This window comes from Podarcis pityusensis (genome assembly GCF_964106645.2).
Source record: "Podarcis pityusensis genome assembly, chromosome: 2".
NCBI classification, from domain to species: Eukaryota; Metazoa; Chordata; class Lepidosauria; order Squamata; family Lacertidae; genus Podarcis; species Podarcis pityusensis.
This window is the reverse complement of record NC_138029.1, coordinates 124172002-124189997: the sequence shown is the minus strand read 5'-3', so window position 1 is coordinate 124189997 and position 17996 is coordinate 124172002. Positions and strand designations below refer to the sequence as shown.

Here is a 17996-nt window from a genome sequence, read left to right as displayed (position 1 = left end):
TAGTTCCCTGTAGCTTCACTTATGGCAGAGAGGGAACCGCCAGAAGGCCCTCTGAGCTGTGTCCGGTCTGAACGATGGGGGTGGAGACGCTCCTTCAGGTATACTGGACCGAGGCCGTTTAGGGCTTTAAAGGTCAGCACCAACACTTTGAATTGTGCTTGGAAACATACTGGGAGCCAGGGATGATCCTTTATGACTGGTGTTATATGGTCTCGGCAGCCACTCCCATTCCGCAGTCTAGTTGTCGCATTCTGGATCAGTTGTAGTTTCCAGGTTGCCTTCAAAGGTAGCCCCATGGAGAGCGCATTGCAGTAGTCCAAGCTGGAGATAACCAGAGCATGCACCACTCTGGCAAGACAAAATAAAAAAAATCCTTCCAGTAGCACCTTTAAGACCAACTAAGTTAGTTCTTGGTATGAGCTTTCGTGTGCAAGCACACTTCTTCAGATACAAGTGTGCTTGCACACGAAAGCTCATACCAAGAACTAACTTAGTTGGTCTTAAAGGTGCTACTGGAAGGATTTTTTTTATTTTGACTATGGCAGACCAAGACGGCTACCTATCTGTATCTGGCAAGACAGTCAGAGAAGATAATAGGGAAGTAATAGTGCCACTGTATTCTGCTCTGGTCAGACCTCACCTGGAATACTGTGTCCTGTTCTGGGCACCACAGTTCAAGAAGGACACTGACAAACTGGAACGTGTCCAGAGGAGGGCAACCAAAATGGTCAAAGGCCGGAAACGATGGCTTATGAGGAACGGCTAAGGGAGCTGGGCATGTTTAGCCTGGAGAAGAGGAGGTTAAGGGGTGATATGATAGCCATGTTCAAATATATAAAAGGATGTCACATAGAGGAGGGAGAAAGGTTGTTTTCTGCTGCTCCAGAGAAGCGGACACGGGGCAATGGATCCAAACTACAAGAAAGAAGATTCCACCTAAACATTAGGAAGAACTTCCTGACAGTAAGAGCTGTTCGACAGTGGAATTTGCTGCCAAGGAGTGTGGTGGAGTCTCCTTCTTTGGAGGTCTTTAAGCAGAGGCTTGACAACCATATGTCAGGAGTGCTCTGATGGTGTTTTCCTGCTTGGCAGGTGGTTGGACTCGATGGCCCTTGTGGTCTCTTCCAACTCTACGATTCTATGATTCTGTTTCTAAGATGTTTGGCACCAGCTTGGCTACAGGAGTTTCTGGAAGAAAGCATATGAGGCATCATCTTACGAACTCCACTCTGGATTTGTGTAGCCTTTTCCTCTCCTGAAGATACCCTGCAAGGCAATGGAGGTTAAGGATCAGACTTTTCCTTCTCCTAGATGGGCTCCCTTTTCCAGGTGGGTGAGCCCCACCTGCCCCTCACTTCCCTCTGCAACAGAAAGCACCTTTTCAACTGTTGGACCCACTCATGATCCTGTCTGCTCAATCTACCAGAGCCCGTCTTCACATGCAGGGGAAGTCGCTAACTCGCCAAGGGTTTCAGACCCATCAGCTACCCTCACCTGGTTTAGCCAGCCAGTCGAAGCCGTTTCGCAGGGTGTGACTGCTGTCGCCTGCTGGCAGTTTCTAGGAGCCACAGGTGAGAGCTGAGTGCAGGTTGGGGACCAAAATTGGACCAACTACCTGAGAAGGAGCATGAGTGTCCCCCACCAGAGGTACCACCCCATACACCCCCTTTTTAACATACCCCAAATATCAGTATTCTGGTGTATGCAGATCATAGAATCTTAGAACCGGAAGGGACCCAGCGGTCATCTAGTCCAACCCTCTGCAATGCAAGAATTTCAGCTAAAGCATCCATGACAGATGGCCATCCAACCTCTGCTTAAAAACCTCCAAGGAAGGAGAGTCTACCCGCTCTTGTGGAAGCCCATTCCGCTGCTGAACAGCTCTTAATGTCAGAAAGTCCTACCCTCTAGAGCAGGAGAAAACAAGTACGTTCCCTCTTCCATGTGACAGCCCTTAAGATATTTGAAAATGGCTATTATCTCTCAGCCTCCTCTTTTCCAGGCTAAATATACCCAGCTCCTTCAACTGTTCCTCATAAGGCTTTGTTTCCAGACCTTTGATCATCTTGGTTGCCCTCCTGTGCACATGTTCCAGCTTGTCAACATCCTTCTTAAATTGTGGTGCCCAGAATTGGACAAAGTATTCCAGGTGTGGTCTGACGAAGGCAGAATAGAGTAGTACTATTACTTCCTTTAATCTGGACACTAGACTTCTGTTGATGCAGCCTAGAATAGTGTGTTAAGCTTGTGGTCCACCAAGACCTCAGGGGTGTCCTAACTTTTTTCAAAGACGGCCAGAGAGAGATTTTTTTAGGATTTTACCCCAGAAAATAAACTTCCACAGGGGCTGGATTAAACTGACCAGTGGGCCAGATTAGGCCCCTGAAACGGACTTTGGACATGCCTGCCCTAGATCCTTTTCACATGTACTGCTAGTAAGCCAAGTATCCACCATCCTAGATGTTTGCATCTGGTTCTTCCTGCCTAAGTGTAGCACCTTATATTTGTCCCTACTGAAATTCATAATCTGGTGTTTCTCTCCCTCCCGCGTCTGGGTCTTCAAAAATCTATTGAACGTGCTTAGTGTGTATTGCAAGCAGGGATGTTTATCCATAAACTAAGACCAATATTGTAGTTTTTGGTAGGCATACATGGTTCTTAGACCAGCAAGCCATAGAACAAACCAAACCCGCATTTTTAGATATCTGGATGTTCTTATTAGTGGAAACCCTTTCATGGAAATGACATATGAAACAGTAAAATCTAAAGCACTGAAAACTATAGGGGCATTGATGGAATTTTATAGGGAAGTCAACCGACTACTTTTTCAGTATTTCCCTCCCCACTGGATACTTCACCTTTTCTTTCCCTTTGTTGTTTTTCTGTGGGATTGAGCGTTCATAAGTATCAGGACCCTGAAGAGTACATGATTTATTCTCTGACTTGTTTCTCTCTGTCCTTATCAGTCCCTTTCTATTCCCGGACGCCTCTTTTCCTGGTTTCTGCTTGCCTGTTTCTGATGACACCACGGGCAACTTTTTCTCCTGTCCTTTGTCTGTTTGCGGGAAAGAAGGAAGAAGGGAAATGTGTTAGGAGTTCAATAATCTGATGAGGGGTCAAAACCAACGACCTGCTTCTCTTCATTCATCACCTCTGGAGTTCTCCTCTTTTCTATTTTCACGCCCTGTGGAAACCTCTGAAGACAAAAATACAGTTTTCCAGGAGGCAGGAAACTGGTTCAAATGGCAGTTTGCAAATCTGCAGAGTGCCAGGGCCAGGAGTCCACTTTGCCTGCTGAACAGCAGCCTGAAAGAAGAGGAGTGACTCCTCCTTCAGCTGACCAGCCTTCAAGGACTCAGAGGAGAAGGCACTTATGAGAAGCAGCTGGCTTCATCCTTCTTAAGCAGAACTGTTGCAAGGAGATAAGGAATACCTGTTACCCATTCAAGATAGACTCAAGAATCGACAGACACAGCAGTGGAGAAAAAGAAAGTAAAAAATTATTGCTGAGCAATAAAGACCCAGAGGAATGATTTCCAGAGCCCTAGGGGCTTTAGGTTTATATACCTTATTCCAAACAGCATTAAACATTACATATTCATATACTGCAGCAAAATCAAACCAATGAACAGGGGTGCAGCCCTTCCTATGTCCATGTAAAGATTACTTCTGCTTTTCCATATACCGGTATGTGCATAAGAAATAACGGCCTTTACCCTATTTTCAGCAAACTAGCAAAAAGAGGGGGGAAACCCTTTGGCAGTTGAAGCCAAAATCCCCCCTTCTGTTATCAGGCAGATGCCTTATGTTATGTGGCAAACATCCAATTTCCTTCCTGTAGCACCTTAAAGACCAACTAAGTTAGTTCTTGGTAAAGACCAACTTAGTTGGTCTTTAAGGTGCTACAGGAAGGAATTTTTTTATTTCGACTATGGCAGACCAACACGGCTACCCATCTGTAACTGGATCCAATTTCCTGTTTCTCAGGTCGGCGTGACCGCCTCGTGCTATTTTCGTGAGCCTAAGAAACAGCCTGAGGAATGTTCCCTACAGAATGCAGACGTAGCTAAATATTTCGTTGCTTTCTGCAAGCACAGCAACAGGGCAGAGAAAGACTTTGATTCTTAAGATTTTAGGCACTTCTAGCATTAACAATTAAGCATTGTTAGGGTACATGGTTATACATAAGGCATAAAGGTAAAGCTCCTCCAGATGGCCTTGCCACATAGCATCAAGCAGCAGTCAGATGCTGGAAACAACGCTTATAGTTTCTGGCCCTACCTTGCTGCTTCCTGCTCGCTTTGACCCTTATCACTATGACCACTGGATTCCATGACCCCTGGACCATCTGACCATGTGGATTGCCGTTCGTCTGGTCTGGACCTGACTTTGGATGCTAGCACCTCAGAGACTCGTCAAGTTGGCTGGTCTCACTCCACAGAGCTCTGAACATTGCGGCTCAGCAATGAGACTACTGCAAGGTGCAGATTTTGACAGCTGCGTGCCCCCCCTGCTCCGCTGAGGCCAATCCTGAGGAAATGTTCTCCGCCCCCTAGTAGCTGGCCAGAGAGAAAAGCCCAGCCTTGGGACGCGGGTCTAAACCACTGAGCTTAGGGGTTGCCAATTGGAAGGTCGGCAGTTCGAATCCCAGCAATGGGGTGAGCTCCCATTGTTCGGTCCCAGCTCCTGCCCACTTAGCAGTTCAAAAGCACATCAAGTGCAAGCAGATAAATAGGTACTGCTCTGGCGGGAAGGTAAACAGCATTTCCGTGTGCTGCTCTGATTCGCCAGAAGCGGCTTAATCATGCTGGCCACATGACCTGGAAGTTGTCTATGGACAAATGTCGGCTCCCTCGACCTGTAAAGTGAGATAAGCGCGCAACCCGAGTCCGCATCTTGAAAGACCTACATTGGCTCCCAGTATGTTTCTGAGCACAATTCAAAGTGTTGGTGTTGACCTTCAAAGCCCTAAACAGCCTCAGCCTAGTATACCTGAAGGAGCATTTCCATCCCCATTGTTCATTCAGGGCGCTGAGGTCCAGCGCTGAGGGCCTTCTGGCAGTTCCCTCATTGCGAGAAGCCAAGTTACAGGGAACCTGGCAGAGGGCCTTCTTGGTAGTGGCACCCGCCCTGTTGAACACCCCCACCAGATGTCACAGAGATAAACAACTACGCAACATTCAGAAGACATCTGAAGGCAGCCCTGTTCAGGGAAGTTTTTAATGTGTGACATCTTAGTGTATGTTTAGTCTTTGTTGGAAGCCGCCCAGAGTTGCTGTGGAAACCCAGCCAGATGGGCGAGGTACAAATAAATTATTGTTGTTGTTATTAAACTACAGTTCCCAGGGTTCTTTGGCAGATGCCAGGACAGCCAAGTAGAATGGGGGGTGGGGGAGATACAACAGTACTTTACAATATACAAAAGTCAAAACGCTGAAACAGATTAAAACTAAACTATTCTCTGAAGCACCTAGGTAGGCCGATAATGCCAAGGTTGCAGGTTCGATCCCCGTAAGAGACAGCTGCAAATTTCTGTTTTGCAGAGGGTTGATCCACAGGGGTGGGGGGGTGTCAAGAAGAGCCTATCATGAAGCGTGGATACCTAGGAAGGGGGGCGGGGTCTCTTCGCCGTCCTTTTGTTTTTGCTCGTCGTTGGTCGGGGGTGGGAAGGAGCTTGTTTTCCTTCTGTCACCTAGTTCAACTACGGCCATTTCCCTCCGCAACAAGGCTCGTCCTCCCGCTCATCCCGTGCAGGAAACTGGAGAGGGGGCGGGCGTCAAACAATTTTGTGCAATGCAAAAAAACAAGAATTGTGCAATGCAAAAAAATGTTGCGCAATGCAAAAAAAGGCAACTTTTTAGTTGCATCTACATTGCATGGATCAGATCCCCCATCCCGCCTCCCCACCATTATCACCCCCCCCCAAAAAATCTGCGCCTTTACCTCTTTGCCCTCCCCAGGAGCCGGCCTCCCCCTCAGTCCAAGGGATGTGACCTCGCGGGTTTCCCCTACCAGGAAAATGAGTGGAGGGGCATCCTCTGAAATCTCTCCTCCCCACTCTTAGAGGACCCATCCCCTACTCTCCCCCCCCGCCCCCGCTTGGAAACAGCCTCCGAACAGCGCTCCCTGCAGCTTTGAGAACCATGGCAGCGACACTTCGGGTTCCCTTTCGAACGCGGCGGCCCATAGAGCTACGAATGCAGAGGCAGCTTGTAATCCACTGCGGGTGGGAGCAGACAGTGGTGGCGCCACCGGTTTCTGCTCGCAGGGAGAGGGAGATCTTCACCCTTCTCTCTGGCTCAATGACCTCCGGCTACTCGAGAGGCGGGGAGGGGTCTTAACCCCCTCTTTCCCCGGAAGAGGAGCAGGCCTGGAGAGGAGCAGGAAGAAGGGAAAGAGGTGCAACACGTTTGGGGGGTAATTTTGCATTGCTGGGAGGGAAGGGGGTTTTTTTTGGGGGGGGGGAGAATGGGAGAAAAGCAGGGAGGAGCGCCCCCCTCCCCCCGGGACGTTGATCCAGGCCACCCAGCTGAAAAGTGTGGTCTCTCCACCCCACCCAGAGGAGCAAGGTCCTAGGAGGGGGGAGGTCCCTTGGATGCCCCCCATAAAATATTTGAGGGGACCGCTACCACCAACCCAAGTGGATGGGCATTGCCAGTCAAATGGCAATGGGGGTGTGTGTGAGCCGTGTCATGTGACTGATTGTGCAAAGTGGGGCTTGCCTGCTCTATCTATCTATCTATCTATCTGTCTGTCTCAATCCATGTATGAACAGAGGAATGGATTCTGAGACTTCCAAATGTCCTTGCATTTGGGGCAGGGATATGAAATGGTTTAGGGACTTAAAAGCCTTCTAAATAGTCTCAAGGCTGGATGAATCAAATAAATGCCCCGTGTCCAGCTCACTAGGGAAAGAACATGCATCCCCCACCCCACCCCCCGCCACCAGCAGGTTTTGATGCTTTTTCTTTCTGAGAAGGGGATATTCTCCTGGTACCCTCTTGGGAGTTTGTTGGGAGGGGAGATCAAAGCCTCCGTGTGGGGGGGGGGGAGGGATCTGGACTCTCTTGCAGGATTGGCTCAGCTCAGGGATGCTGAGGGTCTTTCTCTGCTGGGGCAGCCAGCCTCATTCTTGTCCCCCCTCCTCCCCTGCCTTAAAAACATCCAGATTGACAGGGGAAATTAGTGTTAAAGGGGTTCTAAAGCCCACCACTTGGGCAGTGCTCACACAACAACCCTGTAAGGTGGGCCAGGATGATAAGCAGAGCAAAATGTAGTGGTTGGAACAGGAGAGGGGAGCGTTCTTCAGCCAGAGGGCCACATTCGCTCCCTTAGCAGCCTTCCAGGGGCCACTTCCATTGGTGGGTGGGGCCAGAGACAAAAGTGGGTGGAGTTAGGGATGTGACTGATCTTTGTCCAGTAGGTACAGTGGTAACTCGGGTTAAGTACTTAATTCGTTCTGGAGGTATGTTCTTAACCTGAAGCACCAGTTTAGCTAATGGGGCCTCCCGCTGCTGCCGCGTGATTTTTGTTCTCATCCTGAAGCAAAGTTCTTAACCTGAGGTACTATTTCTGGGTTAGCGGAGTCTGTAACCTGAAGCGTATGTAAACTGAATCGTATGTAACCCGAGGTACCACTGTATTCACACAATTGTATGTAACCCAAGGTACCATTCAAAGGATCTTTTCCGGCCACGTAAATTCTGTCAGCGAGGACTCAGGGCAGTGATGGAGAGGGTGTTTGGCTTGGGGAGATTCCTGAGTGCTGGATGGGGAGGACTCGAAGGCTGGATTTTGGCCTAGGGTGCCAATATCACCAAACTTCGTATCTCCTTCCCCCAGTCCTAGTTTGACCTAGTTGGAGTGCTCTCAAGCCTCCCACCTCACATACCAGCTTGTCTGGAGCTTCTGCAACCTGATTCTCTCCAAATACCAGTTTTCTTCCAACCAGAGATGGGCAATAATTTACGAGGTTGCTTTTTTCTTTATTAAAAATGTTTGCAAAGGTCAGAAAATGGTTTGCCAGATAGCTGTTTGAAGGAAACGAAAAGCGAGGTCTATAGATATATATGAGTGGGCTGCATCAATAGGAGTATAGCATCTAGATCAAGGGAAGTAATAGTGCCACTGTATTCTGCTCTGGTCAAACCTCACCTGGAGTACTGTGTCCAGTTCTGGGCACCACAGTTCAAGAAGGACACTGACAAACTGGAACGTGTCCAGAGGAGGGCAACCAAAATGGTCAAAGGCCTGGAAACGATGCCTTATGAGGAACGGCTAAGGGAGCTGGGCATGTTTAGCCTGGAGAAGAGGAGGTTAAGGGGTGATATGATAGCCATGTTCAAATATATAAAAGAATGTCACATAGAGGAGGGAGAAAGGTTGTTTTCTGCTGCTCCACAGAAGCGGACACGGAGCAATGGATCCAAACTACAAGAAAGAAGATTCCACCTAAACATTAGGAAGAACTTCCTGACAGTAAGAGCTGTTCGGCAGTGGAATTTGCTGCCAAGGAGTGTGGTGGAGTCTCCTTCTTTGGAGGTCTTTAATCAGAGGCTTGACAACCATATGTCAGGAGTGCTCTGATGGTGTTTCCTGCTTGGCAGGGGGTTGGACTCGATGGCCCTTGTGGTCTCTTCCAACTCTATGATTCTATGATTCTATGAGTGTCTGGAAGAGGTTGGAGGATGGATGGCGGCTAACAGATTGAGGTTGAATCCTGACAAGACTGATGTACTGTTTGTGGGTGGACAGGGTGGGCAGGTGTGGGGGAATCCCTGGTCTTGAGGGGGGTAACCGTGCCTCTGAAGGACCAGGTGTGCAGTCTGGGAGCAATTTTGGCTCACAGCTGTCCATGGAGGTGCAGGTCAAAATCTGTGTCCAGGGCAGTTATCTACCATCTACATCTGGTATGCAGGCTGAGACCCTACCTTCCCACAGACTGTGTCCACAGAGTGGTGCATGCCCTGGTTATCGTCCGCTTAGACTACTGAAATGCACTCTACGTGGGGCTACTTTTGAAAGTGGCTTGGAAACCACAACTAATCTAGAATGCAGCAATTAGACTGGTGACTGGGAGTGGTCGCCAGGACCATATAACACCGGTCTTGAAAGACCTACATTGGCTCCCAGTACGTTTCCGAGCACAATTCAAAGCGTTGGTGCTGACCTTTAAAGCCCTAAACGGCCCTGTAGGCCTGAAGGAGCATCTCCACCCCCATCTTTCAGCCCGGACACTGAGGTCCAGCTCCAAGGGCCTTCTGCTGGTTCCCTTAACTGCGAGAAGTGAGGTTGCACGGAACCATGCAGAGGGCCTTCTTGGTAGTGGCACTCGCCCTGTGGAATGCCCTCCCATCAGATGTCAAGGGAATTAACAACTACAGTGGTGCCTCTGGTTGCGAACGGGATGTGTTCCGGAGGCCCGTCCGCAACATGAAAAGAGCGCAACCTGCAGCACGCGCGGCTTGTGATTTGGTGCTTAAGCGCAATTTAGCGCTTATGCACATGCGCGAGCAGCGAAACCCAGAAGTATCCCTTTCTGGTACTTCCGGGTCACCGCGGGACGTAACCTGAAAGAACATAACATGAAGCAAACGTAACATGAGATATGACTGTATCTGACTTTTAGAAGACATCTGAACGCAGCCCTGTTTAGGGAAATTTTTAATGTCTAATGTTTTACCGTTTTTATGTGTTGTAAGCTGCCCAGAGTGGCTGGGGAAACCCAGCCAGATGGGCAGAGTATTATTATTATTATTATTAATAATTAAGAATAACCTTTCTTTATGTGTTTTTGAATTTGATCCTAAAACTTTACTAACTTGTGTATCTGGATGAACATATGCTGAATGTCCCCTAAAGGCTGAGACAGCTTATAATGCTATAAACCTCCTGTACACAGGATGACATGTTCCCTGTTTCTCTCTCCTGCAGACCCTGCAATGGCACCACTTAAGAGCTGCTCCCTGCTTTGAAGTACATCGTGACAACAGCTGAGAGAGTCCCAGAAGTGGCCCAGTTTACGCCTCCTCCAAATGGCATCAGAGGCACCGTTTGGACCATCCCTTCTCAGAGGTGGAGTGGAAAGAGGAGCCAGGCAGCTTCCTCAGGTAGCAAAAGAGCAACGGGAGCAGGGAGGAGGGAAGACGCACAGATGGGACCACCCAGCCTCCCTCTGTGTTGAGTGGGAATGATGGGGATCTAAGAGAAGCTCTGTCTTCTTCCTCTTCTTCTTCCAGGCCCTCTTGACATTTGAGGAGGTGGCTGTGTTTTTCACGGAGGAGGAATGGGCTCTGCTGCATCCTGGCCAAAGAGCTCTGCACAAGGAAGTCATGGAGGAGAATTATGAGATGGTGGCCTCTCTAGGTAAGGATGCATTTTTTTATTCCTCTTGGCTGTTAGACGTTGGAGGCGTGAATCTGCTGTTTGTGCCATTTAATCATGCAGTGTAGGAAGAACATACGAATAGCCTGTTGGATCAGGCCAGTGCAGTGGTCCATTTGGCCTGCTTCCTGTTTTCATAGCGCCCAACAGATGTCTGTGGGAAACCCGCAAGTAGGATATGAGCCCAAGAGCAACTTTCCCCTCGCCTCTTGACTGGTCCAACTCCTCAATGCAGGAATACGCAGCTGTCCTGTTCAGGGATCGAACCTGCAAGCTTGCCGTTATCAGCTCCATTCTCTAACCAACTGAGCTATCCTGGTTGTCGGGTATGGAAGCTGATGAAGGCACAAGTTACATTTTTTGATATAAGATCAGCAATTTAAGTTCTTCGTCAACTCTTGGAATGGATGCCCACTGGATCTAGCGATCTTTTTCATTTATTTGTTTTTATTTTTTAAAACATCATTTTAAATTACATTTGAGTGTAGATTGCTCTCAACTAGGGCCAGGGCCTTTTCAGCATTGGCCCCGATGTGGTGGAACACTCTGTCACAAGAGACTAGGGCCCTGTGGGATTTGACATCTTTCTGCAGGGCCTGCAAGACGGAGCTGTTCTGCCTGGCCTTCGGCTTAGACTCACTCTGACCCCTTATATGTGATTTGGTATATAAATTTTCCCTTGGCTTTTTTGCTGGCCCATGTAGGACCAGCATGGATAGCTGGCTCGGGTGAATATCTGAAGTTTCCTGCCTTTATGGTCTTGATTTATGGGCTACTACTGAAATGAGGCTGCATTTTAAGCTGTATTTTAATTAACTGTTTGGTTGTTGTTGTTGTTTGTTTTTGTTTTGTCTATTACGTTTTATTGTAATTCATCTTTGGTGTTAGTTGCCCTGAGCCCAGCCGGGGAGGGTGGGGTATAAATAAAAAAATTTTATTATTAAATTTATTATTGTTTTATAAAAAAATATGATTGATACATTCATTTGACTATGCTGGCATCTATTTTGAAGTGTTGCTCAGAGAAAAATAAGGAGCCCCGTTAATCTTTGAGCTGATCAGGTGCTCTGATGAAAAATGAGATAGCAAGGTCCAGGAGAGAATAATACATGGTAAATGAATCCGCCACAGAAATTCCAAGCCGTTGCATGTTGGCCATGTGCGTAAGCTTCTTGTCTAGCACTGAGCAGGGTATTAACTGCTCAGAACACTCTCGAAGAAGGCACAATATGGCCCCATGCTGGTTTCAGCTGCCTCCAGAACAGAGGTGTTGACTGACAGCTAAAATGGGCAGTACCTTTATCTTGCAGCAGTGCAACACTGCCACAGACATGGCCATGACAAAGACAGCTGACCACCCCTTGAGTTTTATTTTATTAGGCCCAGAACTTCATATCTCACTATCCGCCTTACTTCTCTAGACTTTGTCTCCTGCAAAGATTAATTCAGGTCCTGGAATTTGCCCTATTTCCTCTGTTGCGATATAATTTGTTTGGCTTCTCTGCAATCTCCTTTTCCTTCCTCACAACTCCTTTGACTCTCTTGCCACCCAAGTTTCCAGCTGCCTCCCTAGACAGTTTCCTGCTAGTGATATTTAAATGACTTAAATCATATTTAAATCACTTCTTGTCGTTGGCCTTGGTATGTTTCTAGCAATGCGTTCCTCAGTGTCTTTTCTAGCATCCCTTTCTGTCTGTTAGCACCTTTTCTTGCCAGAGTTTGTGTTCCTTTTTGTTCTCTTAATTTGGACAAGATTTCAGTTTTTCGAAGGAAACCTTCTAGTCTCTCGCTGCTTCTCTGTCTCTGCTGATTAACCATCCCAGTGTCCTCTTTGCTGTCCTGGTACCTTTCCTGATCTACAGTATAAAATCAAGTGGAATGATTTACCAACTTCCTTTTTACCAGCCTCCTCATTTGGGGGAAGTTTTCTCTTCTGAAATCAAACCATGTTGCATTTCCCTGGTATCGACCATTTATACTTGCATTTCAAGTAATTAACCAGTCTTCCTTTATTCTTCTTGTGCGTGTGAACTTCTTATGGGCATAATGTTACTGGGTAAATACATAATGCATTATAAACCCACACTTTGTAATAGCAGGGACCAACACAGGCGCCTCCTAGTCATGTGGTGCATATTTATAGCATCTCAATGCATAATCCCTTTCCTTGGCTTTGAACTCGTGGATACAGATCAATTAGAAATGGCTGGATATTTTGTGACCACAGGTGTCTAACATTGTCTCTTTCCTTGAAAGAATCAGACCTCCGTTCCTGTTGGGAAGAAGGACACGATCCATTTCTCCAGGATCTCAAAGAAGGGGAGACCTCAGCAGGTAGGTACTTAGTTGTGTTCTGGGGTTCTTTTTCTTCTAGAAAGAGAGGAAGGAGAGGTTTGTTGCCTTTATGTCTTGCTTCTGGGTTCCTGTCCGCATCTACTTGGCCCATGTAGGGCTCTTGGAATAACCCACAAGGACAAATGTGGACCCCAGAGCTTCTCCAGCTAGTCCTTGGGACTGTGCCCCCCTCACTACATGACACATATCCCTTGATAACCTCAGATTCAGCTGGGCATGGAAAGGAGAAGGGGGAGATGCTTGAAAATGGTAAAATCAGAGTAGCAGAGAAATGGGCCCGATTCAAAGTGTCTGCTTCTACCTTGCAATTTGAATGACCTTTTCTTTTTCTCCTTCCCCTCCGAAAAGGTAACGGGCAAAACAGGGAGAATAACAAGGAGCCATCCATGGTGTCATCAGAAAATGTAGAGCAAGAAGCATGGAAGGAGACTTCTGTAGATCAAGGAGCACCCCAAAAGCATGTAGGAAACATGTTGAAGAGTGGGGGAATTAAATCCTTGGCTACTGAGGACATCGATGTCCATGTACCCCTGAGTTCACAGGAAGATCACACAGGAAACACTGGGAAAGCATGTCCAGAACGCAGCAAACTATATAGTCACCCAACTCAATTTAATGTACGTTACAACATCCACACAGGAGAGAAACCACTGAAATGTTTGAAGTGTGGAAAGAGCTTCAGTCATAGTAAAACTCTTACTCAACATCAAAGAACTCACACAGGGGAGAAACCGTTCAAATGCCTAGAGTGTGGAAAGAGCTTCAGTCGCAGTGGAACTCTAACTCAGCATCAAACAACGCACACAGGGGAGAAGCCATTTAAATGCAGAGAGTGTGGAAAGAACTTCAGTGGCATTAGTAACCTTACTAAGCATCTAAAAACCCACACAGGGAAGAAGCCATATAAATGCAAGGAGTGTGGGAAGAGCTTCACTCATAGGAACACCCTTACTTTACATCAAAGAACCCACACAGGGGAGAAACCGTTTAACTGCATGGAGTGTGGAAAGAACTTCACTCATAAGAATACCCTTACTTTACATCAAAGAACCCACACGGGGGAGAAACCGTTTAAATGTATGGTGTGCGGAAAGAGTTTCAGACATGGTGGAAGCCTTAAGTTACATTACACAACGCACACAGTGGAGAAACCATTTAAATGCAAGGAGTGTGGAAAGTGCTTTAGTTGGAGAGGTTACCTTTATTCACATCGAAGAACCCATACAGGAGAGAAACCTTACACATGTATCGAGTGTGGAAAGAGCTTTACCCAGAGTGGAAACCTTACTGCACATCAAAGAATCCACACAGGGGAGAAACCATTTAAATGTATGGAGTGTGGAAAGGGCTTTTGTGGGAAAGGTGACCTTACTCAACATCAAAGAACGCACACCAGGGAGAAACCATTTAAATGTATGGAGTGTGGAAAGTGTTTCAGTAGCAGTGGGTATCTTAATGTACATCAAAGTACACACACAGGGAACAAACCATATGTGTGCATAGAGTGTGGAAAGAGTTTCAGCACAAGTGGAAACCTTAGATTCCATCAACAAACCCACACAGGGGAGAAACCATTTAAATGCATGCAGTGTGGAAAGGGTTTCAGTCAGAGCGGAAGACTTATTGCACATCAAATCACCCACACAACGGAGAAACCATTTAAATGTATGGAGTGTGGAAAGAGCTTTTGCCAGAAAGGAAGCCTTATCACACATCAAAGAAACCATACTGGGGAGAAGCCATTTAAATGTATGGAGTGTGGAAAGGGATTTAGCCAGAAGGGAAGACTTACTGCACATCAAATAACCCACACAGGGGAGAAACCATTTAAATGTATGGAGTGTGGAAAGAGTTTTAGTCAGAGTGGAAACCTTGCTTCACATCAGATAACCCATACAGGAGCAAAACCTCACAGATGTATGGTGTGTGGAAAGAGTTTTGGTTCAAGGCATAACCTTACTGTGCATGACAGAATCCATACCAGTGAGAAACTACTGAAATGTATGGAGTGTGGAATGACCTTTAGCCAGAGCAGAAGCCTTATTGCACATCAAAGAACCCACACGGGGGAGAAACCATTTAAATGTATGGAGTGTGGAAAGAGCTTCAGTCGCAATTACTATCTTACTTTGCATCAAAGAACCCATAGAGGAGAGACACCATATAAATGCATGGAGTGTGGAAAGAGCTTCTGTGATAGGGGGAGCCTGAAATCACATCAAAGAATCCACACTGGGGAGAGGCCATTTAAATGCATGGCATGTGGCAAGAAGTTCCCTAGGAGTAGTGCCCTTACTGTGCATCAAAGAATCCACACAGGGGAGAAACCATTTCAATGCAGAGAGTGTGGAAAGAGCTTCCGTAGGACTAGTGACCTTACTGTGCATCAAAGAACCCATACAGGGGAGACACCCTACAAATGCATGGAGTGTGGAAAGAACTTCTGTGATAGGGGAAGCCTCAAATCACATCAAAGAATCCACACAGGGGAGAAACCGTTTAAATGCATGGAGTGTGGGAAGAACTTTCGTAGGACTTGCGACCTTACTGTGCATCGAAGAATGCACACAGGGGAGAAACCCTTTAAATGCATGGAGTGTGGAAAGAGCTTCAGTCAGGGAAATAGACTTACTTTACATCAAAGAATCCACACGGGAGAAAAACCCTTTAAATGCATGGAATGTGGAAAGAACTTCAGTCAGAGAAGTAAACTCACTTTACATCAAAGAATCCACACAGGGGACAAACCATTTAAGTGCATGGAGTGTGGAAAATGCTTCACTCAGAGGAGTAAACTTACTTTACATCAGAAAATCCACACAGGAGAAAAACCATTTTCATGTAAGGAGTGTGGGAAATGCTTCAGTCAGAAGAGTAATCTTACTTTACATCAAAGAACCCACAGTGGGGAAAAACCATTTAAATGTATGGAGTGTGGAAAGTGCTTCAGTCAGAGGAGTAATCTTACTTTACATCAAAGAACCCACAGCGGGGAGAAACCGTTTAAATGTATGGAGTGTGGAAAGGGCTTCAGTCAAAGGAGTAATCTTACTTTACATCAAAGAACCCACACAGTGGAGAATTCGCATTAATGTATGGAGTATTGAAAGAGGTTCAGTTGTTCTTACCCTCTTATTTTACATCAAATAATCCACACTGGGGAGCCACATTTACACATGGAGTGTGGAAAGAACTTCAGCTGGGAGAGGTGACCTTACTAAGCATCAAATAACCCACACAGGATAGAAGCCATTTAAATGCATGGCATGTGGAAAGAACCTCTCTAAGCCTCAGATCCCATCGACCAATCCAACCGGGGAGAAACTCTTTAAATGTATGGCACATCAAAAGAGTTTCAGACATAGTGGAAGCCTTAACTTCTATCCAAAACCCATGCTGGGGACAAAATAAAAAAAATCCTTCCAGTAGCACCTTTAAGACCAACTAAGTTAGTTCTTGGTATGAGCTTTCGTGTGCAAGCACACTTCTTCAGATACACTGAAACAGAAGTTGCCAGATCCTTCTATATAGTGAGAAGGTGGGGAGGGGTATTACTCAGAAGGGTGGTGGGAACCTTCTCACTATATAGAAGGATCTGGCAACTTCTGTTTCAGTGTATCTGAAGAAGTGTGCTTGCACACGAAAGCTCATACCAAGAACTAACTTAGTTGGTCTTAAAGGTGCTACTGGAAGGATTTTTTTTATTTTGACTATGGCAGACCAACACGGCTACCTATCTGTAACTGGAACCATGCTGGGGAGAAATTCATGAGTGTGGAAGGAACCATGATATGGGAAGTCTCAAATCACACCACAAAACCCACGCCATGGGGAAACCCTCTAAGTGAATGGAATAGGAAAAGAGCTGCAATGGGAGCAGGAAACCTTACTGTACATGGAAGAACCAAGGGAGGCATGAAACTAGTGTAGAAACAAGATCTTTGGGGCAGCAGGACATGTATTGCCTAGAGTCTCCTTCATCAGATGCTGCGTAGAGAGTATGCTTTGGCCCAGCCGTGCTGCCATGCCCATAGTGGGGTGGAAGGCTGACAATGGACGTGTCCATTGGCTCTGTCCCACCAGAGGCTACCCTGAAAAAGCTCTCAGATCATCGTGAGTTGCCCAGAGAAAAAATGAGGTTTTTCTTGGGCAACGAATTAGTAGTTATAAGTATTTTTTTTATCTTCTCCTTTATTTTTTCATTTCATTTTTCATTCTATTATTTTACAGATATTTTAACAAAAAAATTACATAATCAATTTAAAACACCAAATCTTAATATCGACCCTCTCCCCTCTCTTTCTGCAGATACTTATGTTATCTCTTTTACTACTGCATATCCAATTCAAACCTTTTTACAAACTTTTTCTTTTATATTCTATTTAACTTTCTCTCACTGCACATTTTTATATCAGTCCTGGCAATGATTTTAAGTTGTTTACAATGATCCTTCAGATATTCCATAAATTCTATACTATAGCATTTTCTTTCTTGATTTCTTATTCTTCCAGTAAGTTCCTGCATACTCCATCATTTTTGGTTGCCAATCCTCTGTGGTCGGAACTGCTTCTTCTTTCCATCTCTGGGCATATATCATTTGAGCAGCCGTAGTAGCATACATAAACATTTTTTTCTGTTCTTTGGGTACCACTAAACCAGTTATTCCTAACAGAAAAGCTTCTGGGTTTTTTTTAAATGGGTGCAGAATGCTGCAGCGAGGCTCCTCACAGGGTCTCTGCCATGGGAGCATATTCACCCAGTGCTTTTCCAGCTGCACTGGCTTCCGGTGGAGTACAGGGTCAGATTTAAGGTGCTGGTTTTGACCTTTAAAGCCTAGGACCCTCGTACCTACGGGACCGCCTCTCCTGGTATGCCCCACGGAGAGCCTCAAGGTCCATAGAGAGCAACACCCTAGAGGTCCTGGGCCCTAAGGAAGTTAGATTAGCCTCAACCAGAGCCAGGGCCTTCTCAACACTGGCTCCGGCCTGGTGGAACGCTCTGTCTCATGAGACCAGGGCCCTGCGGGATCTGATTTCTTTCCACAGGGCCTGTAAGACAGAGTTGTTCCATCTGGCCTTTGGCTTAGAATCAGTTTGACTCCCTCCCCCTCTTTCTTTTCCCTTTCTCCTCCTGTGAAGAGGCTGCATCCTAATGTTTTAATACTGTATTTTAATTTTTTTTTTTAATTGTATTTTAATCAACTTGTTTTTATTATTGGTTGTTAGCCACCCTGAGCCCAGTATTGCCTGGGGAGGGTG

General features: G+C 46.4%; 1 protein-coding gene and 1 long non-coding RNA gene across 2 annotated transcripts; one reads left to right on the top strand and one right to left on the bottom strand.

The window, feature by feature from the left end:
* Positions 1–761: 761 nt before the first annotated feature.
* Positions 762–6055, bottom strand: LOC308470233. The gene is made up of 3 exons (XR_013982286.1): positions 5944–6055; positions 2859–3055; positions 762–1266 (listed from the first exon to the last, which is right to left on the bottom strand). It is a non-coding gene; the product is annotated as an uncharacterized lncRNA (long non-coding RNA).
* A 3984-nt stretch (positions 6056–10039) lies between these two features.
* On the top strand, positions 10040–16139 carry LOC308469347 (uncharacterized protein). The gene is made up of 4 exons (XM_080991660.1): positions 10040–10109; positions 10239–10365; positions 12640–12717; positions 13087–16139. The coding sequence occupies exons 2-4, from the start codon at positions 10332–10334 to the stop codon at positions 15828–15830; spliced, it is 2856 nt and encodes a 951-aa protein (XP_080847786.1). The 5' UTR covers positions 10040–10109; positions 10239–10331; the 3' UTR covers positions 15831–16139.
* The last annotated feature ends 1857 nt before the right edge of the window (positions 16140–17996 follow it).

Coding starts and splice junctions, on each gene's coding strand:
- LOC308469347 (XM_080991660.1), top strand. CDS start 10,332: ATGGAGGAGAATTATGAGATGGTGGCCTCTCTAG. Junction 10,366..12,639: donor TGAGATGGTGGCCTCTCTAG/GTAAGGATGCAT, acceptor TTTCCTTGAAAG/AATCAGACCTCCGTTCCTGT. Junction 12,718..13,086: donor AGAAGGGGAGACCTCAGCAG/GTAGGTACTTAG, acceptor CCCTCCGAAAAG/GTAACGGGCAAAACAGGGAG.